The sequence below is a fragment of the Balaenoptera physalus genome (genome assembly GCF_965194825.1).
Source record: "Balaenoptera physalus genome assembly, chromosome: 11".
Classification (NCBI taxonomy): domain Eukaryota; kingdom Metazoa; phylum Chordata; class Mammalia; order Artiodactyla; family Balaenopteridae; genus Balaenoptera; species Balaenoptera physalus.
The window spans coordinates 10,358,893-10,383,991 of record NC_138896.1 but is presented as its reverse complement, the minus strand read 5'-3'; the positions used below and the strand labels follow the sequence as shown (position 1 = coordinate 10,383,991).

The following is a 25,099-nucleotide window of genomic DNA, read 5'->3' as shown; positions in this document are numbered from 1 at the left end:
ATTTTTTGAACAGTGCAAATCCTTTAAAATTCAAATTGCATTTCAAATAAAGGAATTTTTTTAAAACACCCTTGTTTTAGACCATTTTCTAAATGGGACCCAAAGCTTCTGAATGAAGAGGTGAACTCTTACACATGCTTCAGAACCCTGCCCAAATGTCACCTCTTCAGCAGAGCTCCCTACCACGCCCAAGTCAGTTGGGCAGCCCCTCCTTTGCGCTCTCATTGTTTATCCTTCTGTTAGATCCTATATCTATTAGATCCCATAATTACTCATTTCCTGGTTGGTTTCTTCTACGAAACTGTGAGCTCCTTTTCATCTTTCTTACTCATTTTTTGGGTCCCGGTGCCTAGCACAGAAATGTTGCAGGAATGGAATATAAAGGAAGATAATGAATTCCCTGCTTGAAATGCAGGGAGAGCCCTCTCTGCCTTGGATGAATGGGGTTGGAGGGGGGGGGAACTAGGATCTGATGGGACTTCTTGTGGGGCTCGGCCAACCTGCCGGGACGGCGCAAGACAGCCTCCAGGGCCAGCATCCGTTTTGGCTTTCAGAAGATAAGGGGCTGTCAGCACAAGTGGAATGATCGGGACGAACTGGTGGGAAAGTAGCATCGGCCTCACAGATTGCCACTGTTGATTAGATAAGGGAGTGTGTAATTGGAATTGTGCTGGCAGGGGGGGATGCTTTGAAGTTCCAGGCTGATTATGCTAAAGAATGACTCTGGGTGGCTGGGTGGCATCCCTATTTTCCAGGTACCACCTACCTGATCAAGGGCAGGAGAGGACAGCAGCTCTTTGGGACAGCAGAGAGCATGTGTCTTTCCCCGGAGGTGTCAGTGGGAAGCCCCTTGCCCTGCTCCTGGGGTCCCTGGGATGGGGTATCAGCCCTCATAAAAGCTCCGGTCTCCGGAAAGAGAGATGGGTGTGTTCTCAGCCACAGCTTGGAGACCCTGGGCTTGGAGGGCGTGAGGGGCACAGCTGCCTGAAAGTGACTTTGGGGTCTGTTGGTTGGAAACTCCTTCCCTGTGGCACTGAGTCCTCCGAGGGCCGTGGATCTCTGGACTCAGATAGCACACACTCAGCAGGCTCTGGAGGAAGCAAATTCTCCATCTCCCTATGAGGGATCTCAGGAGGGCAGTAAAACTCCTTCTGAAATGATTTCGTGTAAAAACTCCTGACAAAGAACAGGCATACTGCTTTGCACATGGCACTTTCACCTTCCAGAAATTTCCCATGATCTCATTTTCTCCCCAGCTTAAGCTCCGTGACATGGGTGAGAAGGCATTAATCCCACCATCCTACGGACAGAGAGCTCTCACTTTATTTGCTGACAGGGGGTTCTTGTCTTGATAAAGTAAGTTGGTTCCAGCCCAAAGGCTCCCCAAAGACCCAACTTAAGTTCCTTGTCCTCACGCAAACGGGCAGACGGTGTGCATGGAGGTGGGTTAGGAAGACTCCCCAGGACACGCAGACCAGTCTCCACATGGCCTCTGCCACCCACCAGAGTCACGTTGTACCCCCTTGACAAATGCAGCAAGGTCCCAAGACAGCCACTTCTGGTGCAGCCACAGGCCCCTGGGTGGAGCCAGCTGAGCGTGGGGGCAGTGGTGTCCCCGGAGGGAGCAGGAGGGTGGCCACCGGCTGCCGTAGCCCAGAGAACCAAGAAAGCTCCCGCTGTTCTTCTGCATCGCTGTGAGAGCCAGTGGGCTTTGCTGACACTCTCCAGCTGCTCGGGAAATGTTTGGGGTTTGGCAGAGCCTCCAGCTTTTCCTCGGGCACTCGGGATTTTTCCCCCGGTCCATTTCGCTCTGCCTGTGGATTTGGAGTGCAATCAGGTCCGTATGTTTCAAGTCCCTTTGCTTGATTCTCTGCCGCACGATTTTCTCTAAAGTTTTGGATCTCTTGCCTTAGAAGGAAGACACATCTTGCCACAAGATGATATGAACCCCCAACTTAAAGGGAATGTGTGTGTGTCTCTGAGAGACGTGTGGATGCAGGGCAGCGGAGATGGCACTGCTGTACTTCTGGCAAAGTTGTACACCCAGGAGTGACAGGGCGTAGGCTGTCCTCTTAGGGTTTGCAGCGCAGAGACCAGGGTGGCAATTTTCCTGTTAGGGATCAGCCATGGCAGCTTTGAGGGCCGCTCTGCCTCTCCCTGAGCTCTTCAGTTCCTGTCTCCTTGGGAGAACCGACTTACCTTCATAGCAAAGGAATGTCAGGGCCACGGGCTTGCGGAGGATGCCGCTACTTATTATTTCCTTTCCAGCACAAAATGGAGAGGGCTGTTCTCTGAAGAGCCCATTCCAGCACTTTCTCTGGAGGTGGCAAGAAAGGCATGGTGCTAAGACATACGAAAATCATGAAGACACCAAAGACCTATGATATTTCTGGAGAACCAGACCCAAAGCCCAGGCTGACAGGGGCGATCTGGAAGGCAGGGATCTGTCTGCTTTCTTCGGGAAAAATCCCCGCATATATTCAGTGGCATCTGACACACCCGCATTGTGGGCTGTGTCACCCCTCTGCGCAGACAACACAAGCTCCCTTTATATGGCATGTGATTTTAGGGGTGAGGGGAATGCTCTGTGCCACGCTGATGCACCAACACACACACACACACAAACACACACACACACACACACACACAGTATCTGATGACTGAAAGTCCACAATTAGAATGGTATTCTTTAGCCTAAGCCCTTGTGATTCTTGTTAAACCGCTAAGAACATTGGAGTTTCAGGTTCTGGGCGTTTTGGAAGGGCAGATTTTTGTGGGGAAAAGCAGGCCAAGAGAACCTAAGGATCTTGGTGGTTGGGAGATGGTCCCAGAGAGGGCTTTGCAGAAGCCCTACCAAGAGGTAGGTTTGAGGGAAGATTGCATAAAACAGAGAAAACAAACTCTGCTCTATAAATCTGTGAGCAGTCTGCTAGCTCTGCATTTTGGGGTCCTTTGAAGCTGGAAGCATTATCTTATTTTTAACAATAACGTTATATGGGCTTCTAGGAGTTATCTTACAACTTACAATGGAGTTGCCTGTTCTGCAGAACCCCACGGGGCCATGCACAAGCTGGGGATGTGTGGGTAAAGTTTTATGTATACGTGTGAATTGATCTTCTGAAGGGAGTCCGTAGCCTTCACCAGAATCATGAAGAAGTCCTGTGGAATTGGAACAGGAAGACCTGAGCCTTGGAAGCATCACAAGTTCAGGGTCAGAGGGGCTTTCATCAGCTCCCTGGGCACAGGAACTGGGGCAGGTCTATGAGCTCTGGAACCTGCCTGCCCGCCCGTGGCTTTGGAGGGCTCTTCTGCCATCATGTTAAGTCTTCATGTCTCCTTTGGACCTAAAAAAGAAAAACAAATATTTTTCTGACTGTAAAAGTTAAAACTCATAAAATATGGAAAAAGGTAGTGAAGAAAATAAAAATCAGTCTTAATTCTACTAATCAATTAATCACTGTAAACAGTTTGAGGTATTCCCTTCCAGGTGTTTTCTTTTGTCCTTTTAAGAGAGAGTTGAGATCATAGGATGTCTATGAATAGAGCCCTTTTCACTTAACATGACCTCATAATCATCTTGCTTGCCATTAAAAAGTCTTTATAAACATCATTTTCAATGGCTGCACAATACTCCATTATATGGTTGTATTACAGCCTACTTACCCATTCTTCTATTGGGCATTTGCATTGTTCTTAGCTTTTTGCTTTAATAAATCACGCAGTGACGGCATCTTTGGGTGAGAAGCTATGCTTACATTTTAGAGGATTTCTTTATGATAGATTCCTAGAAGTCTCTTTTGACTTTTGAAGATGTTGTGTGTTAAGACGTTGGCAAGACCCGTCTGTAAAGTGTGGACGGTGCAGAGGACTGTGGGCAGAGAGGAGACTTAAGAAAGCAGAAGGCCCAGCCTTAATCCTTGAGGAAGCTGCTGTCTAGTGTGGGACCACAACATACTTAAATAGCCCAAAGGAAGAGATGCCTGTATCTCAGAATCTTGGGGGAGGCAGGCCTGCATTTTTTCTGGAGAGGGAGTCTATAGCTTTCACCAGTATCTTTTCATCTACAGAGCTTCAAAGAATTACCCATGCGATGATTGCTTTGGGTATGTGGAGGGGAGTGAATTATTTTTCTCAATTTATTTTTTCTTTTACTGTTTTATCTGATAGTTCTTAGAATAGAAAAAACAAGATAAACTTGTTTTTTCATGTGTCGTTAATATGACAATAGCGTGTACTCAGAAGATGGCCATCAGGGGTCTTGGTTTTGTGGACCCTGAGATAGGGTATAGGAGAGGCCACAGCCTATACCCAACAGGTGTGAGGCAGATTTTGGCAACATTTGTCACCTGTACCTGCAGTGACCTGCCCATCTGTTTACATAGAAATCTGCTCCTGCCAGCATGATCCCGTGTTACGTGAGCCTAATGCCGATAGGGCCATATTATCAGAACACGATGTCACACAGGTGCGTGGCACTTTTGGTAACACAAACCAATGTTTCCTCACCCCTCTTCCAGAGCCTCAGTCCTCACCTGGTTACTCAGAGGTAAAGAAGCTTCTTACTGTTCATTCAGGGTCGTCAGGAAAGCCAGCGCAACTCTGCCAGTGTGGAGGAGGCCAGGAGATGGGGTCATTGCGTGGCTCCAGGCCTTTCACTCGGGGCTGGAATTCGATGTGCACCTGGAAACTGACAGCCATCGATTGTATTTATTTTCTCCAGTCTGTTGTGGCCACTTCTATTGCTCGGCGAGCTCTTCCGATGGGAAAATGAGAGCACCACGTGCCTGTGGCCTTGCCCAGGCATCTCCACTGGACAGACGCCCACAGTTGTAGGACTTCCACGGGACCCTCTTAGCTGGGCTTGCTGGGAGTGTTCATGGATTTTGTCAAGTCAGGTGCCTGTGGTCAGGACAACTGGGATGGGTGTGAGTCTCGTCACCCCATCTCCCTTGTGGCATGTCCCTTGTCTGTGGCTGGAGTGTTCAGCTCTCCATAGGACGGTCTACATGCAGAACATGACCGGACAGCAGAGAACTCATAGGCAGGCATGTGCCTTGACTCCGAAGCGCCCCAGTCTGGCATCCTGCAATCTGGCTTGCTAACAAATCGGTATACTTTTTAACATTTTTAAAAAAATTTATTTAAATTTATGGCTGTGTTGGGTCTTCGTTTCTGCGCGAGGGCTTTCTCTAGTTGCGGCGAGTGGGGGCCACTCTTCATCGCGGTGCGTGGGCCTCTCACTATCGCGGCCTCTCTTGTTGCGGAGCACAGGCTCCAGACGCGCAGGCTCAGTAATTGTGGCTCACGGGCCTAGTCGCTCCGCGGCATGTGGGATCTTCCCAGACCAGGGCTTGAACCCGTGTCCCCTGCATCGGCAGGCAGACTCTCAACCACTGCGCCACCAGGGAAAACCGGTATACTTTTAAAAAAATTATTACTTTATTTTTTTGAGTTCCAACTGGCTGTTTCTCCAGGTTCAGCTGAGTCGTTTTTCTTCCCTGACTCTTGGCTTTATCTTGGAATAAATCCTTTTCTTATTCCCTGTCACTCTCCTATCATTGGATCTTTGGTTTTCTCCTGACCCAGAACCACTTGGTTTCCTAAAGGGCTTCCACCTACCTATAACTTAGGCACACGGTAGAGTCATCGCATAAGCTTAATTCTTATTTGGCCTCAGCTCCATTGCCAAGGGCACCGACATCCCCACCCTCCCAGGCCGTGAGACAGATGAGGGTCGAGTCACTGCCCATCCCTCAGATATAGGGACTATCCGCTCTTCCCTTAAGGAACAGGAAAACATTAAACAAAGACATCTGTGAGCACAGCCAGCTCTAATCCACAATGCAAACTAAACAAGCAAGAAAACACTCAAAACATCATCCTTGGTGTTTTCTTGCTTGATTATTGCAAGCAATAAACAAGCTTGCAGTAAACAAGCTTGCTGGTTGTGGGAGAGAGAGCTAAAAGCTTAGACTTTTGAAGTATATGGTTAAGAAATTCTTCCTCATCCTTAATCAGCCTCGTGTTGCCGTGATTTCAGCTTATGTGTTCAGGTTCTGTCCAGATAAAGACACTGTTCTCTTCTCTACATATGATATTTTTAATAAAAATTATATTTTACAAATAAAACATACAAAACATTTCACATGTAAGATAACTTTTAATAAAATATATGTAGAACGTGATATTGTACGCTTTAATAGAACTTACATTTTGTATTTAAATATTTTAACTTTCCAAGTAAAATATATTTGTATATAAAATGTTATAGATTCATATAAATATTAAATGAAGCATTTGATATTATATTGGCAAACATTTTTAAAATTTCTAAAATATAGACTATTTAAATGTATGAAAATAAATCTTAATATTTAAATCAGTGTGATGGTTTAAGACTAAAGTAATTCGACTTAAGTATTTAAAGTAACACTGAAATGTATAGAATATGTTATTTTTGTATAAGTAAAAGGTGTTGTAAGATGTTTTAAAAGTGTAGTAAGGGTAGCTGGTCGGGTCTGGTTCCCGGTCCATAACTTACGATTTGGGGGCCACAGCGCCCCCTGTCGCCCGCTCGGCGCCAGCGCCCTGACGTGCTGTTTGTCCTCCCGCCCGCAGGCATCGGCAAGAACGTCATCTGCGACCGCACGGCCACGCCGCTGGACGCCTTCCGCATGATGTCGGCCGCCCACTACTACCCCAAGCTCATGAGCATCATGGGCAACGTGCTGCGCTTCCTGCCGGCCTTCGTGCGCATGAAGCAGCTCATCGAGGAGGGCTACGTGGGCGAGCTGCTGGTGTGCGAGGTGCAGGTGCACGGCGGCAGCCTGCTGGGCAAGAAGTACAACTGGAGCTGCGACGACCTGATGGGCGGCGGCGGCCTGCACTCGGTGGGCACCTACATCATCGACCTGCTTACCTTCCTCACCGGCCAGAAGGCTGTCAAGGTCCACGGGCTGCTCAAGACCTTCGTGAAGCAGACCGACCACATCAAGGGCATCCGCCAGATCACCAGCGACGACTTCTGCACCTTCCAGATGGTGCTGGAGGGCGGCGTGTGCTGCACCGTCACCCTCAACTTCAACGTGCCCGGCGAGTTCAAGCAGGACGTGACCGTGGTGGGCTCAGCCGGGCGCCTGCTGGCGGTGGGCACCGACCTGTACGGGCAGCGCAACAGCGCCCCGGCGCGGGAGCTGCTGGTGCAGGACGCCACGCCCGTCAGCAACTCCCTGCTGCCCGAGAAGGCCTTCAGCGACATCCCCTCGCCCTACCTGCGCGGCACCATCAAGATGATGCAGGCCGTGCGCCAGGCCTTCCAGGACCAGGACGACCGGCGCACGTGGGACGGGCGACCGCTCACCATGGCCGCCACCTTCGACGACTGCCTGTACGCCCTGTGCGTGGTGGACACCATCAAGCGGTCCAGCCAGACGGGCGAGTGGCAGAACATCGCGGTGATGACTGAGGAGCCCGAGCTGAGCCCCGCCTACCTGATCAGCGAGGCCATGCGCCGGAGCCGGATGTCCCTGTACTGTTAGCCCGGACTGGGGACCCAGCGCGACCTAGGGCTCCCGCCTGGGGCCCAGAGAGGGGGAAAGGCTGGGGGAGAGGTGGCCTCGAGGAGTGTAGGGGCGGGGACGTGGAAAGGCAGGGTGAGAAAATGGCATCTGGGAGGCTGAGCCCCTGTCCGGGTGAGGGGCCCCGAACGAGACTGTTGGCACGGTGACCCGCGGTCCCTGAGGTCGTCCCTGCTGGCGTCGGCTGAGACGCAGGCGGTCAGCCGCCTCTGCTGCCCTTTACTGTGAGAAGCCGGGAGGGGTTGCCGGCCTCCGCCCCTCATCCATGGCCCCCCACACCTTGGCCTCCTTGGCAAGCCAGATTCTCCTGCGTGCTCTGAGCCCCGTTTCCAGTGGCGAGCTCGGTTGGCGGGAGACGGCACATCTTCACGTGCCCACGCAAGCCTGCAGGTGTGTGTGAGGGGTGGGGGGCCAGTGGCTAAAGAGAAAGTTCAGATTCCAGGAAGCCACTTCAAGTGTCTGAAGGAAAAAGTACTTGGTAGCAAAGTGTACAGCTTTCTGGATGGATTGGTCTTCCTCCCAGGAAGCCCGAGGGAGGGAGTGTCTTCCTAACTGGCTCAGTGCCCTTTTCCTGGCCTGAGGTAGGGTAAGGGAGGGCCAGGAACAGCAAGCAGAGAATCGGGTCCCCTTGAGCCAAAAGGAGAGAGCAGGGGCACAGCCTGCACTGAAGCAGATGAGGCAGAGAAGAAAATATCCCTTCGGATTTGTCAGCAATTAAAAGCCCATTTCCGGTGGAGTGGAATTGCCTGTAAGGAGAGATTCGGTACTGGAACATTGAGGTGGTCCTTTCACGGGGCCGAGGAGACAGCGGGAAGGAGGTGTGGGTCTGACCACAGGCTCCTGTGCTATCCTCCAGGACCCGGGGGCAGCCTTGCGCCCCAGGGTCACAGTGGCAATTCCCAGCAGAAGGGAAAGTGAGCCAGCCCTGGACCCATCTCTCCTAGCACGCTGGGGAAGGGCTCTTAGGAGATTCCCCAGCTTTGTAGATTTTAAAAGGGAAGCCTTCAGGTCCACTCAGATATAATCCTCTCCCCTTTAAAAGAAAAAAAAAAAGTCAAGGCTCTTTTCCTTAGCTTGGACCTTTGCTTTCACGCATCAAAAAGTGAAAAATTTTGGATAGGTATTAAACAAAAGGACAGCAAGGCACATAATTTTCAGTGTTTCTAAATGGGGTTTGAGAGCCCTCTGAGGTGTATGGTTCCCGTAGGCTGCAGAAGGCTAATGTAGGAAAAAACATCTTCCTCTTGGTCTCCTGTCTCTCTTGTCTTGTCATCCTCTGCTTACAGGGAGGGCTTTTACTGGAGATGGCAAACTGCAGGCTTGGAGCAGGCAGTGCCAGAAGGGAACAACCAGACAGACAGACAGACAGACACACACACACACACACACACACACACGTTTATAAATGCTCACTACCACCATTGTCACTAAAATCGCTCTTAAAAATTCAGACCTAGTCTTGAAAGAAAGCCCAAGTCAAATACATTTTGAAAATGGGGAATTATCCTTTTGTTATCTTTTCTTAATCCTTCACCCCACATAGGACATTCGTCGAGCTTGGCTGTGGAGACTGTTACTTGTAAATGTACACAGCGTTTGTTCACAGTCACAGAAATCCAGCCGTTGTCTTTGGCACACAAGTGACATTTAGACATCTTTTCAGATGGCCCCGCAGTGGAATTGGAAGGGAATTTAAGGGGCTGAGAGTGAACCCCAGGCTCTGAGTGGGCAAAGTCCCAAAATGAACCGTGCGATCAGCTGCTCCCTCCTTCCTCCTCCCAGGGCCAATACACCATGAATCCCAGGCTGCCCGTGGTACTGCGTGGCCGTGTCCAAACACCACGGGAATGTGGTATTTTCTAGCACGGAGGGGTAGGGATCGCCTCCCTAGAAAGAATTACCCTGCTTCCTGGTCCCTTACTACAACGTGGGGAGGTTAGTGAGCTAAAACTCTCCATCGTACGATTGGTCCCTGCTCCGTTGACAGAATCAGCCTGCCTGATTTCCTAGCTACCAGTTCAAAATGAGAGATTTGGTGGAATGGAAGTCTCCCAGTAAGAATTTGAGCAGAGGGCCATGCCATGGACTGTTTTGGTTCAGATTCTCCTAAATTCCCCTCTGGATAAATAGCTTTTGTGGAAACTGAATGGAAAGAATATTTTCTTTTTCTAGTTGGCCCCGAAAGGCTGTGATCAAGGATGTAGAGAAAGGAAACTAGTGACTCTATGAGTCTCATTTTTCTAAGTCATTTATAATCTAAGTAGGGCTGTTCCTGGGGTTTCAGTTTTGTTTCTGTACTTAAAATACTTGGGATTTCTTTCCCCCCAAAGATCACTGAGCTCCGTGATAAATATTTACTTCTTTCCCCCCAAAGATCACTGAGCTCCGTGATAAATATTTAGTGTCTAAAACAAAAATTCTCATTTGAGGCTGGGGTATATGGAAAGAATATACATTCTTAAAAAGAAGCATGAAAAATATTTTAGTAAGTGTTCTTAAATTCTTTCTACTGAAATGCATGTAGTAGGTAGATGCAGGAACAGGTGGAAGAAAAGACATGGTTCATTTTCTGAGTGTAAAAACTACAGTAAATGGGTTCTTTAGTGCTCCTGGGGCCCCAGTCCTATCACTTGCAAAGACTTGATTAGGAGTCACAATATAAAGCTGAAATCTCAAGCTTTCAACAGCATTCTATGGAAGGACTTTGTCCCAGCCCAGCACCCCTAATAGTCCCCTCAGGGGACTGGGTACCATCAGCTGGGTTTGAGCTCAGATGAAGTCTCTGGAGTAACCCAGCTCTCTCTGCCTTGTTTAATGTGTTTCAAGGACCCAGAGTAATGGAGGCTCCATTTTAGGGTCATCACATTTAGTCCCCACTTGCCTGATTTGTTCCCGTCATTGTGAGGGGGCTTCTGATGCTGAACATTAGGGCTCATGCCACTGGTAGCCTCTGCAGAATGTTCCAAATTCCAAATTCTGAGAGGGGGTATAAGTCAGGGTAACCACAAGTGTTTGGGAATGCTCTGGGCTTATTTGGAAGGGTTGGATTCTCTGAGTTTTCTCCCGGAGAGAGAGTTCATGACCACTGTCAGCTCCCCTATGACTTCTCCCTCTGATGGAGAGGAGTGGCACGGGACCACAGATCCTCCTTAGCCCACCAGGCAGCAGATACCTCGGGACTCTAAGGGCAGCTTGGCCGACTCCAGCTCAAGGTGAACTTCTCCCAGACCCTTTCTCCATCCTCAGAGAGCCACGCCAGTACTCTCTGCACTCCCACATTTCTTGATCATCTACTGTGTGCAGGGTATTTTAAGTACGTTATCTCGCTTAATCCATAAAAACAACCCTGTAGTATTGGGTATTGTCAGTCCCATTTTACACATGAGAAAATTGAGGCTGAGAGGAAGAGTAACTTGCCCAGAGTCACAAAACTATTAATTAGAAGTGGGGTCACCTGAATCCAAACCTTTCTTCTCCAAACTACGTTGCCTCCCACGAAGGAAGGTTTGAGCCTCTGCAATTCCTGCCGGGCAGGAAAGCGCTTCTTGTCGAACCCTGTCGGGGTCTGTGGAGCAACAGTGATTAGAGTTCAATGTGACCTGCGTGGGGCGCCCCTCTGCTGCTGTCGACACCTGCCTGTGGAGCAGGATGCCACGTTTGATGTTCTGCCAGAAGGTTCCTTGTAGAGCTGCAAATAGAAGGAGTCGATTTTTCTTCCTCTTCCAAAATGGAAATATCACTCAGCTTCTTTTCAAATCAACTTCCTAAGTTGATTCTGATTATAAGCGTTGCAGCAAGCCACAGAGTTGGGGATTTTCAGAACGTTGGCCGATTATTATGGGTGGCCTTGGGTTTTGCTCTCACTGAGTATATAACATAGGAAAATGTCTTTTCTCAGGGAGTGGGACTTTGACAGTTCATTTGTTTGTGACTCAGATTTTAGCTGTGCGTTGCATTTGTACCTTTAGACTTTCTTAACTCTTCATCTTGTCTCATAGCCGCAGCTGTTGAATACGACCTGTGGTCACAAAGTAGGTTTCTGATTGCATCACTTTTATTCTGGTGGGTTTGGGGCGGGGGAGGAATTCAGCGTTGATAAGGGTAACCTGGGGAGAAAGTAAAGCCAGTTGCATCTGGAGGGACTTCAGAGCCCAATATATTCAGTTCCTTTATTTTTACATCCCCAAGAGGTTAAGTGATGACCAAGTTCACACCGCTTCTTAGTGGTAGAGCCAGGACTAAAATCCCAGTTTTCTGACTCTAAGTCCCATCCTGCATCTTCAGAGCTCTCAGATGGGGAGAGGGAGGCCCAGAGAGGTAAAATGACTTGTCTCAGGTCCCAGGGCTGGTTGGTGCAAGAGTTGCAGTTAGAACTCAGACCTGCAATGGACTGTATTCCCTGAGCTGTTGCAGCTGAATCAGTTTTTTAGAAACTCAATTATGTCTTGAATGTACTCAGAAAACTAGCTGTTTAAAATTTCCCATTGTGACTGTAATGTGAACAATTACCTCTAATTTGTATTCTATTGCCAAGGATGGGGGACATACATTCAGATGTTCACCTTTGGGATTTCCCGAGGCCAGCTCTACTTCTGGGCTCTCCCCTGCCCTCTGGCTACAGATCTAGGTCTTGACTAGCTTAGGGCTCCTGCTCCACCTACCGCCTCCATGTTCGGTCATCCAAATCCTGAAGTTTATAGGGCAGAGGTCACGACACTGGGGAGTTTTTTTTTTTTTTTTAAATCAACTCTCAGAGCCCTGCCTTTCAGTTCCCTTTCGGGGACAGGGAGACGCGTAATGAAATAAAAGCTCTGCTTGTCTGCAGCCCATGGGCCCACCCCAGCCTGTCGCATCCTGGGCAGAGAAGCGGGCGGATGGGGAGTACCCCAAGTTTGAGGGGACAGCCCTGAGTTGGGCTTCAGAACTTTTCCCAAGAGGAGTGTAGACCTTCTGTGCTTCTTTAAGAGGTGATGGGCTCAGTGGGCTCATCAGAGTGTGCAGGTGCAGCCAGTAAGTACCGTGTACCTGAGTTCCACACCGGTTAGCAATGAAAGGCAGTGGCCTACTGGCTTTTTCTTCCCCATGTCACGGTCCCTATTTGCTGGAGCTCTTGAGAGGGGCACCAAGCGTCTGGCTCTGTCAGGCTCCTCAAGTGTTGCACTACTGAATACTCTCGAATCTGTTGCCCCTTTCTGTTTACACCAGCAGTGAGCAGAGAAATAACAAGGCCATGTCACATGCAGTGGCTTCGTGCTTGGCGTGGCAATCGTGATTGCCTGGGTGGTGTGAGCAGGGGCCCCAGACTAACCCAGGTCCAGGTCTCTGCTGTGCCCTGCAGCCATCACAAGGGCTACGTTGTTGAATGAGCCCCATGGTTTCTCCCCAGAAACTCCATGACTGATTGGTGACTCTAGTCCCAGGCTAAGAAACGGAACCCAAGGAAGCTACCTGCCTGCTCCTTTGCTCCCCTCCTTCCCCATCAGGCATCCAACCATACTTAGTATTCTTGCCCTGTGCCTTGCCCAGGGGAGGGAGAAGGTTCTAGTAATTATGGTTTTCTGTTGGTTGCCTGGTGCTTTTACTGTTGTTTTATTTTGTTGTTGCTGTTTTTAACCAAAAGTTGCATTTGTTTGGTTGTCAATGTCGAGTGTGTGTTTATTGTTCTACAAACATGAGTATATATATGTATGTATATGTATAAAAACAAACTTATAACATATAAAAAGTCAAGGCATGTATACTAGATATTTTAAAGAGTTATTTATCAAGGGAAAAAGATGTGTGTTATAAAGTAAACAGAGTCTATATTTTATATATAATGTAGATAGCAAAAAATAGCTTATAAATTATAGAAGGTTTGGGTTTTCTTTTTTTTATTATTAAAGCAAAAAAAAAAAAAAAAAAAAGACAATGAACGCACCTGTTCTTAGTGTTTTAAAAGCCAAACTGCTGTGGGAGGTGGCCTTCCCTACCAGGCCCTCGGGCTGTACAGTCTGTGCTCCAGGCCCGGAGCTGATGCCTTGTGTTACCTCTGCAGTGCTCGGGGGCCATGGTTACCATCACCCCGCCAGCTGGCACGTGCCGCTTCCTGCTGTCCTCCCCAGTTTGTGTTGGTGGGAGAAAGGAATGGAAGCAGCAAATAAAGACTGAAGAGAAGATATGATTGCCGCTGTTTTCCTGTTTATTATACCTGGGTGCTCTACCTGATGAGTTAGGTAGCTGGCCAGTTTGTGGGATCTGAATTAAGAATGGGGGTGGGAATGATGGTGGTGCATCTGGGGGGTGTGTGTGTGTGTGTGTGTGTGTGTGTGTGTGCCTAGTGCGGGGAATCTCTTCTTGTGTCAGCGTCCATGAAACAGAGCAATGGAATCCACTGACCTGCTTTTTGACGGTAGATATATTGAAGGTTAGAACTGGAGGCACTTTAGAGCAGTCTGGTTCACATCCTGGCTCAAATTTTGGAAATGTGAACATGGAGGGGAAATAACCTGCCTAAGGGTGTGTGTGTGTGTGTGTGTGTGTGTGTGTGTGTGTGTGTGTGTGTGTGTGTGTGTGTGTGTGTGTGTGTGTGTGTGTGTGTGTGTGTGTGTGTGTGTGTGTGTGTGTGTGTGTGTGTGTGTGTGTGAAAGCCCAGTCCAGACAAAGATGATAACAGACTTTAGATTGCGGAGCACATTTTAGAATTCTCTATTATATCAGGATCTTAACCTAACACCTCCCACCAAGCCCTGTAAGACATATTCAAACAGGCTCAGTTGCCTCTTTAGAAGAGCTTCTTTGCTTACGTCGTTCTTAGCGGTGTTTAAGGGCCACCATCTTGGACTGAGCTCAGCCGAATTTGAGATTTGCGTGGATGAAGTCTCTCATGGATGGGCTGGTCTTTCCTTTCCACCCTCTGCTGTCTTAGACAACACACAGGTAATTCTTCTGGCCCATGCTTTCCCTTCACTTAAAAACAGTTAAGAATTGGGAAGAAGAATACAAAAGCTGAGATCCCCTTGTTCATTCCTTCATGAGCAGATCATGATGTGAGTGCATTCAGAACGCAGCCTGTCCGTTCAGACAAAGTTGCAGCAAATCCCTGCACTCACACGGATTATGACAGCGCACACATGACATTCTCACACCTCACGATCGGTTCTGAAGGACGCCGTGAGAGAGGGTGCTTTGTCAGAGCAGAAAGCCCCACTTGGCCAAATGTAACATATGGTTGCGATGAGGTCCATTTCTCTAGTTTCTTCCAGCCAAGTGGCCTGCGAGCCAACCCCTGATGGAAGACTCCACGCTCCTGCGCGTTTATGTACATTTTCAATCCAGTTGTTCCTTCACAGATTTGGAATCTCTTTGTGATGCTGGTTTCTCTCAATTTAGGCTCATTTCTTGTTACGTAAACCGGGGATTATGCCTTGTCCTACTAAATTACAGGATATGATCACATTGCTTTCGTAGTCTCTGAACTGTTGTTTAAAAAGAACAGTTGCAATTACATTGCAAGTCATTCAGGTTGTATCAATAGTTTACGGGTCAAACGAAGAAGAATCTATGTCTCCTCCTATGCCGATCTACCCCCTCGCCACTCTCCCACCCCACCACACACATACACGCACACACACAGATACACAGGACCATTTTCCGGTTTCACCTCCTTCTTTTATCTTGTGCATTTTCAGCACCTATTTTGACAAGTCTGAGTGATACAACATGAAGGATAAAATAACTGCTACAATTGTTATCAGAATGAAATACACATCTACAAAGTATGCACAGTTTTGTATACAAATGAAAAAATAATAATTTCACCTCACTCTAAATTGTATGCTCCCATTTTATCAACACACATTTACCTTAATCTTGCCTGAGCAGAAAAAATCCCTCTGCCTAGATATTCCTAGGCAGTCCCTACATGCACTTGTCAGTAGCAGTGCCCCCTGCTGGAAGGCTGGCCAGGAAGTGTGGAGGACAGAAATGGAACAGACGTCACTTCATAGAGCTGAGCCATGTCACCACCAACTAGACAGCGTGACAGCTTACTTGAGCCAAAACCTCTACAAAGAAGCTGATGCAAAACATTCAAAATTCTTCACCTTGTTCGTTCAAGTTCAGCCTTCCTTTTGAATCCTGTCTCTGAGTCTCCCTCTGCTGGGCGAATTCCTGAGAGGTGACTTGAGCTAGGACAGCCTTTGCAGCATTGCTGTGATCCAACCACAGCTCACGATGAAGTCATATCTAAGTTGGTTGTTGGACTTCCTCCAAAAATATCCTAATGAAGGGAACACCTTTCTCTCCTCATGTTACACAGATGGTGATCAGCTTGGGTCAAACCAAAGCCACAAGTGAAAATGAAAGACTAACTTTAGGAGCAACTTCTTGGGCAATTGCAGATTCATTCCTTTCTTGGTGGATGATTTGTATATTGATGGGGCGCAATCCCAGAATCACCATCTGGGGTGTACATGTACCGAAGTCCCATTGTCTCTGACCCATTCATCATTGGCCACCGGCACCTTGGAAGCAGGACACCCTGGGGAGGAGGAACCCTAAGAGGGCTGCGAGTGGCTGCAACAGATGTGGAGTTCACGTCCACAAAGCACACGAGGCCCTAGGGAGTCCCCAGTCTCGAAACATCCCCTACCCAAGTCGCTACCTCCCTTTTAAAGAGCCCTGAGGGGTCTAAATCAGGCCGAAGCCAGACCAAAGCTGCTTGAGGCTGCCTTGGGGATGGTGACTCACTCCAGACCCCTCAAAACCAAAGACCAAGCAGCCATAATAGCTAGTGAAACTACAGGGAGGGAAGCGAGACCAGAGCCCCCGCTGTCTTTCTAGGCCTTCTGAGGCTGCTTGTCTGGGACGTGGCGGCTAGCAGGGGGCCTGGAGCATCAGTCACCCTTCAGTGCGCTGGGCTTAGGCATCTGACTTGGCACTCAGGTTTCCACCATGAAGCAGACGAGAGAGCCAGCCTGGGACCAGCAGCTGCGTAGCAGTACAGCTGTGAGATGCTGAAACGCATGCATCACTAAGAAAGAAGTGAGTGGGAAGAGATGGGGAAAAGAAGAGAAGAGGGAACGGGGGTCAAGGCGGGGCAGGGGAGACAGAGCAGAAGCAAGAGTGGAAATTCATGCCAAGGGTAAAAAAAGAGATGAAGGGAGAAAACTTGGAGAAAGGTCAGAGGCATGCACTGGAGATATGGAAGTTTCTGTGGATAAGTAAATGTTATATGAGATAACTGAAACGCGGTTCCTCTGTGGCCGACAGGCCTAATCTGTGCTCTGAGAACAGCTTGGATGAGGAGGAGGAGAGCGGATGAGAAAACACGAGGGAGGGATTCTTGTAGAACTTGGCAGAGCCTGGCTGACTCACTTCGGGAGCTGTTCAAAGTGATCCAACTGTCGGCATTTGCTAGAAAAATTTCCATACCAACCTCTGTGTTAAATGAGCACCAGACCCCAAGTGCACCCTGAGCCCATCCTCCTTTCTTGTTGCTTTTCTTATTTGCAATCCCCGCCCCCAAACCTGAAGTTTTCAAGGATTCACCAGCTGCCATTTTGCCCTGTCCTTTAGTCCCCTCCAGGGACTCTTGGACACATTCAGGAATCTTCCAGATAGCCTTTTTCTTTTTTTCTGCACACACAGAATCTCTCATCCCTCCTCAGCTTTCAGAGACCCTGCCCACCAGGCCATTGCTACGATCTGCTTTCTCCTTTTGCACTAGAGCTTTTCTGAAGAAAGTCTCCCGAGGGAGCAGGCCCGGCCCAGCAGGAGCGGATGCAGCCCTGGCTTCTGCTGTCCTCAGTCCCCTGGCTCAGCCCTCGGATCTGTCCTGGGTCTCGTCAGGTTGCCTGTGAAATCCAGGCTCTTCCCTTCCTTGTTTACAACGCCCTCTTGCTTTCATTTATCCATTCATCCGAGCGGAGGTCATGTGATGAGAGCCTCTCCACCTGTTTTCCTGATTACCCAGCATGTGTTGTACCTGACCCGCTTTCTCATCCTGGCCTGGGGAAGCAAAGGCAGACATCTTTCCCTTCTAAGGCTGCATCTCATCCCTTCCCAGCCTGCTCTCATTCCCCACCTGGAATCTCTCCCTGTCCACTGAACTCTCCCTTCATCCTTCAGCTGGGCCAGAGTATGGATTCAGGAAGTCTCTGAACTTGGATGGAAAGAAAAAACCAAAAACCAAAAAGGTGCATCTTAATTTTCACTAACTCTACCTGAAATTAGCATTTTCTTCAATTGTAGCATCAAGTTACAGTTGGATTAGCAGTATCTGTGACTTTATCGCCAGTAAGAATCACATATATCTTCAGATCTTATCACTGGTTTTACAGATATCTTGAAATATCATTCATACTCATCACTTCTCTAAAATTATGGAAATCATTATACTATAACCAGATCTTTTTATTTAATACTGCAGTTAAAAGCCCATACATTGCCCTATCACAACTTTTAAAAATTTGGGGGGTAAATATAATATAATTTGTTACCTTATAGTCATATGTGTCTTATTTTACACGTTCAAAACAGTATTCCAGGGGTTAAACACATCACTCCAAAAAGGGATCCATTGGCTCCACCAGACTGCCAAAGATATACAAGGCACAAAAAAGTTGAGAACCTCCGAGTATGGCAGGAATAGCCTTAGCATGGTCCTTACTCTCAACTATAAAATTTTTCCATGGTTATTGAATATGATTTAAATAATGACACAATTAGTTTAAAAGAGATACTCTGAAATCCGAAGACCCCTTCTGGGTGTCTGAACCCATGTCTTCCTTTGGAGGAAGTTCTTACTCCAAAGCCCTGTTTCCCAAACAGAGCTGAGCACCAAGTACCAAAAGGGCCGTCTTAATATAAGCAGATTCTTGGGCTCTGCACCACACCACCTGAATTGATTTGGGGGCAGAAGAGGTAGCTGGAAATTTTTAAAATGCGAACGACACAGGCATCTATTAAACAGCCCACACTGTACAAAGAGGTATTATACAAGGAAAGTTAAAATCCCTTCCATCCCAGACCCTCATTTCCACTTCCTAGAGGCAACTGCCATCCACAATTTGTATCCTCTCCCTGAAACTATCCCAGCATACACACAAATATTATATCTCCTGTACACACTGTGGGGGTCTTGCTCTTTTTTTCTTAATGTATTTTTAACCTCTTTCCACATCAGCATGTAACATTGACCTCATTCTTTTTCATGACTCTATCGAAAAAAATCTACATGAAAAATTCTAACTGAAATGTTTTTAAGCTCTGGAGATAGATGGTGGTAATGATTGCATAATCATGTGAATTTCTGAGGACCACTGAACCATACACTTAAAGATGGTTAAGATGGTAAATTTTATGTTTTGTATATTTTACCACAATTAAAAAAAAAGAGTTAAGCTCCCCAAGTAATTGAGCTGCAGCCCCAGACCCTACCTCCTCCTCCTACTTCCCTTCAGGTCAGCCAGCCTGACATCTTGGAAATGCCTACTCCTTTTTGCCTCTTTGCTGCTATTCAGGGCCCCCTCGTTCATATTTCTTTTCAGAAACAAAAGCTCTCCTTTCCACGGGTGGGTGTTACCAGAACGCAAGTGGATGAAAGGTTCTTTCCTAAGCCTGTCAGGAGTCAGCAGACAGCTGCATCACCACCGACAGCCCCAGCTCTGGTGAGGACAGAATCCTTTTCAGCTCTGGAATGTCTTTCATCCTCAGTGTTGAAAGCTTTGTGGAAATTGGGCCAGGGCTCGTCAAACAATTCAAGCCTGGTCACAAACAACCCCAAAAGTCTACGCTAACGCCTCCTTGGACTGTTTTTCACTGGCGTTTTGACGTCCTTGACCCAGCTAAAGGGCTCGGAAAAAGCCTTTTCACCAGTGGCCTGTTCAGATAAGTTAAATCCCCTGAAATTCAGCACCATGTGGGGTGTCCGTAGGGTTTAATGTACTTCCATTGGTCTGTGGACTCTGGAGCAGTTCAGATCAGAGAGAACAGAAGCTTGTCCAGAGTCCAGCATCCTGGAACTGTCACCCCAGGCAGATGCTCCCAGAGCCTTGGGCCATCCGCGTCACATCAAGTCCATGGGAAGTATTGCCTTGGCTACAGACGGACTCAGGGCACTGAGTCAGACACTTACCTTAGTCACCTGGAAAAGTTACTGTGACACCAAATTCTTGTCTCTCCCTGTGAAGGAATCACTTAAACTCTCAGTTTTAAAAGCCTCCATACGTACCTGCCACATTCAAGTAGCTTGGCTCTGGGAGTTTGTCCAAGCCTCGTCAGTAGGGTCCCGCCTGTGACGTGACTGTACCGGAGATAAGGATTTTCCCATGTCCTGTCCCTCCCTGGAGGGTTTTGCCGTGTCATTGCATACATCCGCATTCCAGCACTTCACGGAAGGAGGCTTTGGTTTGGTGCGGCACGGCTCTGCACTTACAAGTTCACTGGAGATTTCTTTTCAGTTTTGGACTTCTTACTTAGTTAATAACTTACTAAGGGCAGTAACTTAGTTACTAAGTTACTAAGGGCAGCCCCTGCCCTTCCCCCGCCCCCGCCATTGCCAGCACTGTCTGGCCACCCACTCATGAACTCTATTCCATGTCCGCCTATCAGATTTTTACCAGCTCACACCTCATTTCTTTGGGCCATCGGGGCCTTGCCCGGCCCCAGCCTGGCTCATCTTCGAGCCGGAGAATCCAGGAAGCCGCAGAGGCCTGGCTCGTATATTCAGAGAACTGTGGGGTGGTCACACATCCACTGTGTTTTCCTTTCACTGCTGCCTTTCCTCTGAGATCAGATTGCTCTCAGACCTCATTCTGTGACTGAGGTCCTGGCAATTACCCTATAAGGTGAAGTAAAGGAGTCAGGACAAGCCCCACGGAGGTCAAAAGGCCCCAAATCTCCTGGCAAGATGGGTTTTTTTAGATAAGGCCCTTGCTCCCCGTTGCTGGCTTCCCTTGATGCCTGATAACAGACCATTTATAGCCTTTTTAGAACTGTTTCCCAAAAGTTAACTAGTTCTAGGGTGAGTTTCAAGGGACTTGACTTTCAGCTAAGAAAAGAAATATAATCAGCATTCAATTCTGCTTCTTATGTTCTGGGCTCCTAGTTGGCAACGTTTTCCTGCAGGACACCTGAGAGGTGGCACCAACTACAATGGGAGTTCGGTGCTCTGTGATCATTTTTGCTTGGATTTTTAATCAGAACCGTCCTCTACCCGTCCTGTGCTCCCCAAGTCCATTCTAGGGGGTACAGCCAACTCTTGGGCTAGGGACAGATGTGTATATATACACATACATACATATATACTTTATATATATTTTACATATATATGAATTTTACATATACACATATAACTTTGAAAAGTTACCTGCAGCGATTCTCAAAGTGTGTTCCCTGGCTCAGCTGCATCACACAGGGAGCTTGTTAGAAACACAACTCCTCGGTCCCACCCCAGACCCTGGATACACAGGGCCTGAGCCCAGCGAGCCCTCCAGACCAGTGTGAGGCACGCTCACTGTATCACGGCCCTAGGTGAGGCTGTCTTCCATCTATCCCCGTTAAGAATCACAGTTCTAGACAGTGGTTCTCAGCCCTGGCTGCATCTTAGAATCACCTGGGGACCTTTCACAAAATAGATACCCTGGCTCCTCCCATAAGCCCCAGGCTCTGATTTAACTCACCTGCCGGAGGACCCAATCATAACTCTTCAGGTGACTCTAATGGACAGCCAGGGTTCCAGAACTGCTCCCACTGTTCTCTTTGTAGATTTCAGCAGCCGCGTAAGTGACCACCTGTTTGTTCCCTGCTCCCTCCTCCCAGCACAGAAAGAATTTATTGCTTGTAACTCATCATGATCACTCATCAGCCAGAGAGACAACCGGAGGGAAGACAGAGCGCATTGCCTGAAGGAGAAACTTGGATCTCTAAACCCTGCTCCATCTTATTTCCTGCTGGACTTCAGGAGAATTAAATCCTCTCGTCTTTCTAGGGCTCAGTTGCCTCATCCCTAAAACAGAAACTAGATGAATAATTCCTTCCTTTCTTCAAGTCAGTGAGCTAGTTGATAGTCTCTTAAAGTCTTTTCCAGAAAAAAAAGAAAAAAACAGAAAAATTAATCTTAGCTTCTAAGAGCTTTTAAAAGGTCAGAACTGGTCTTCAGCATAGAATTGCTAATATTTGATTTTACTCCCTCCAGGATGGGCAGAAAATATTGTGAGCTGGTCAGTTTTGTGTTTTTGTAGTGTTTACAAATATGAGTTGAGTCTAAAAGGAGTTGGTACTCAGACAAACAGATGCCAAAAAGGAAGCCATTACAATGGTTTGTATTCTTACTCTGCCCTAGAATGTTCCAATGGGCACTCAGCAGTGTATCTGGAGGGCAGCCCACTTTCATGTTCATTCCAGATCCCCCATGTTCATGGACTTCTGATTCTTTTCACTTCTACTCAGCCGCCCACCTTTCCTCCCGACTTCTCCCCCCGCCCCCCACTTTTTTTTTTCTGACTCTGCAAAAATTTTTACAATAATCCGCCTGTGATGAATCTTCATGGAGCTTGTCCGCCCCTCATGATAACATACACACTCCTGTAAAAACAAGTAGAGTGGGCCAGATTGGAGAAAGTGAATCGGTCAAGTGTTTCCTTAATTTTTCTGGTATGTTCACTTTCTTCTTCCCAGAAAACAAGATAGGTTGTTTCCTCTCCTCCCACCCCTGGCCCCAACAGTAAGTGATGCAATTAAGAGGCTGAGGGAAGATGGTAAATGGTTTCCAGGTGTTACTGTATCAACAGTACTATGTAATTAGCCAAGTAAACCTGTAATGTCTAGGAATTCCTTCAGAGGAAAAAGAAAAACTAAAAAAGGAACCCACGAACTTGGCCAGAACATAGAGCCAGGCCTTCCCAGCTGTGGCCCGGGTCACCCTGGGGACAGCACAGTTCTGGATGTGTTCAACATATATGAATCCACCTTCCATTCTTTGTCTACGTCCTACTCCACTTCTATAATCCAAGAACTTGCCTTTTCCCGAGGAGATGTGCGGGAAGGGGGACTTGGACAGCCAGCTCCAAACCCCCAACCCCTTTCTAGGCTTGCATTTGGGAGACTCAAGTGCAGCTGGCCAAGACCTATAGCCATGCTTTTTAAAAAAATTTATTTTTTACACAGCAGGTTCTTATTAGTTATCTATTTTATACATATTAGTGTATACATGTCAATCCCAATCTCCCAATTCATCCCACCATCATCACCCCCCCCCACTTTCCCCCCTTGGTGTCCATACGTTTATTCCCTACATCTGTGTCTGTTTCTGCCTTGCAAACCGGTTCATCTGTACCATTTTTCTAGATTCCACATGTATGCGTTAATATACGATATTTGTTTTTCTCTTTCTGACTTACTTCTCTCTGTATGAGTCTCTAGATCCTTCCACGAGCCGTACTTTTTACTAAGTGTTCTGATCAAGGTCAGTGACCACTTTTATTCTCTTTTCCATATGCTCCCCTCGCTGCTGAAGAGACTTGTCTTCTGGATCCCAGGTCTGCAGTCCTATCACACCACCTAGAAGTTTCTCAGGGAAGTTGGTAAGGGTTTAGATGTGTAGATTCTACACACTAATTCTGAGAGTTCCTACTGCTTTTATGACTAAAGAGATTTTTGTACATTGTTTAATTTTCTGGTTGCATGTTTGATTCACTTTTTTTTTTTAATTAATTTTTTTAAAATTTATTTTTGGCTGTGTTGGGTCTTCGTTTCTGTGTGAGGGCTTTCTCTAGTTGCGGCAAACGGGGGCCACTCTTCATCGCGGTGCGCGGGCCTCTCACTATCGTGGCCTCTCTTGTTGCGGAGCACAGGCTCCAGACGCGCAGGCTCAGTAGTTGTGGCTCACGGGCCTAGTTGCTCCGCGGCACGTGGGATCTTCCCAGACCAGGGCTCGAACCCGTGTCCCCTGCATTGGCAGGCAGATTCTCAACCACTGCGTCACCACGGAAGCCCTGATTCACTTTTTAAAAAAATAATTGAGGGGATGTTTTAGCTTCTAACTGTTGTTAAATCCTGATGAGACCAAGCTATCCTCCAAGACAACTTCTCCTTGCTTTGGGGCATATTTGGAATTCTGTGTTCATTTGGATATGTTTAGGTGTATAAAACAGAGGCTCAAAATAACAGAGGTTTAAACAAGGTAAGAGCAGCTTTCTCTCTCCGTAACAGCTGAAGCTGGAATGGTGGGGTTCTCAGCCAAGTAGTCAGGGCCTGGTTTCTTTACCTGGTTGCTCCATCTTCCCTAGGAAGTTGTCTTTGTCTGGATGGTTCTAGATGGCTCACAACTGGGTCTGCATTCCAGCTGGCAGGAAAAAGGACATGGGAGAACGTGTTCCTTCTCTTTAAGGGCATGGCCCACGGCTTCACACAGAAGTCCCCTCACATATTCTGGCCAGGACTTAACCTCCTGATCACACCTGCAGGCAAGGCTTAGAAACGCAGCCTTGATTCTGACGGTCCTATTACGTTCACACCTGACGTTTTCCCACTCTGACCCACCTAGACCTAATTTCCACGTTCACCCTTGACTTTCGATTTAGGTCCCCCCCTAAAGACTCAGCTGCAGCCATCTTCCCACTTGTGCTCCAGCTCCTAGCCCGTCTCCCCACCTCAAGAATGTGGTTCCAGTAAATCCTCCCTGTTCTCGCCAGATCAGCAATTCTTCCTTTGCTACCGTACCGTTTCATAACCATACGTACATGCTGTTTCTTCCTCTGGACTTTACCTCCTTATCACCCCAACCCCAGCTGCCATCCATTTCTTTGCTTCTCTTTGCAGCAAAACTTCTCAAAAGAGCCACTGATACGCTCTGTCTCCAATTCTCCTCCCATTTTCTCCTAAAACCACTCCAATCAGGCTTTTGCTCTCAATGATCTTGTCAAGGTCATCAACGACCTCTTGTGCTCAATTCTCAGTCTCCTTTTTTACTTGATGTATCAGCAGTATTTGATACAGCTGATCGACCCCTCCTCGATATACTTTTGAAAAATTTATTTATATATTTGTTTTATTTATTTGGCTGCACTAGGTCTTCGTTGCTGTGCGTGGGCTTTCTCTAGTTGCAGCGAGCGGAGGTTACTCTTTGCTGCGGTGTGCGGGCTTCTCACTGCGGTGGCTTCTTGTTGACGAGCACGGGCTCTAGGCCCGCGGGCTTCAGTAGTTGTGGCACGTGGGCTTAGTAGTCGTGGCCGCAGGCTCTAGAGCACAGGCTCAGTAGTTGTGGTGCACGGGCTTAGTTGCTCCACGGCATGTGGGATCTTCTCAGACCAGGGCTCGAACCCGTGTCTCCTGCATTGGCAGGCAGATTCTTAACCACTGCACCACCAGGGAAGTCCCTCAATATCCTTTTAAAATTTGGTTTCCAGGAAAATCTCCTGATTTTCTTCTTACCTCACTGATTGCTCCTTCTTGGTCTCTTACGTGAATTCCTCCTTTTCTCTTGACCTTTTGATGCTGGAGTGTCCTATCTTTCCTTCTCTCCTTCATCTGCCCACTGC

The 25,099-nt window shown here is 47.7% G+C and overlaps 2 protein-coding genes and 1 long non-coding RNA gene across 8 annotated transcripts in view; 2 read left to right on the top strand and 1 right to left on the bottom strand.

Annotated features, from left to right (window-relative positions):
- The window catches only part of GFOD1 (Gfo/Idh/MocA-like oxidoreductase domain containing 1), a 108,727-nt gene extending 94,987 nt beyond the window's left edge, over positions 1-13,740 (top strand). For all 5 annotated transcript variants that reach the window (XM_082413347.1, XM_082413351.1, XM_082413350.1 and 2 more), the window contains exon 2: positions 6,619-13,740. In XM_082413347.1, coding sequence (XP_082269473.1) covers positions 6,619-7,538 — 920 coding nt within the window. In that variant the 3' untranslated portion in view covers positions 7,539-13,740. The remainder of the gene's footprint in view (positions 1-6,618) is intronic.
- TBC1D7 (TBC1 domain family member 7) overlaps positions 1-25,099 on the top strand; it is a 151,153-nt gene that overhangs the window by 94,179 nt on the left and 31,875 nt on the right. The window lies entirely within an intron of this gene.
- LOC309637991 lies at positions 1,972-20,907 on the bottom strand. Of its 2 annotated transcripts, none has more exons than XR_014250927.1 (3): positions 19,696-20,907; positions 3,026-3,344; positions 1,972-2,315 (listed from the first exon to the last, which is right to left on the bottom strand). It is a non-coding gene; the product is annotated as an uncharacterized lncRNA (long non-coding RNA). The 2 variants fall into 2 exon arrangements; XR_014250928.1 differs by having other exon boundaries at positions 19,792-20,907.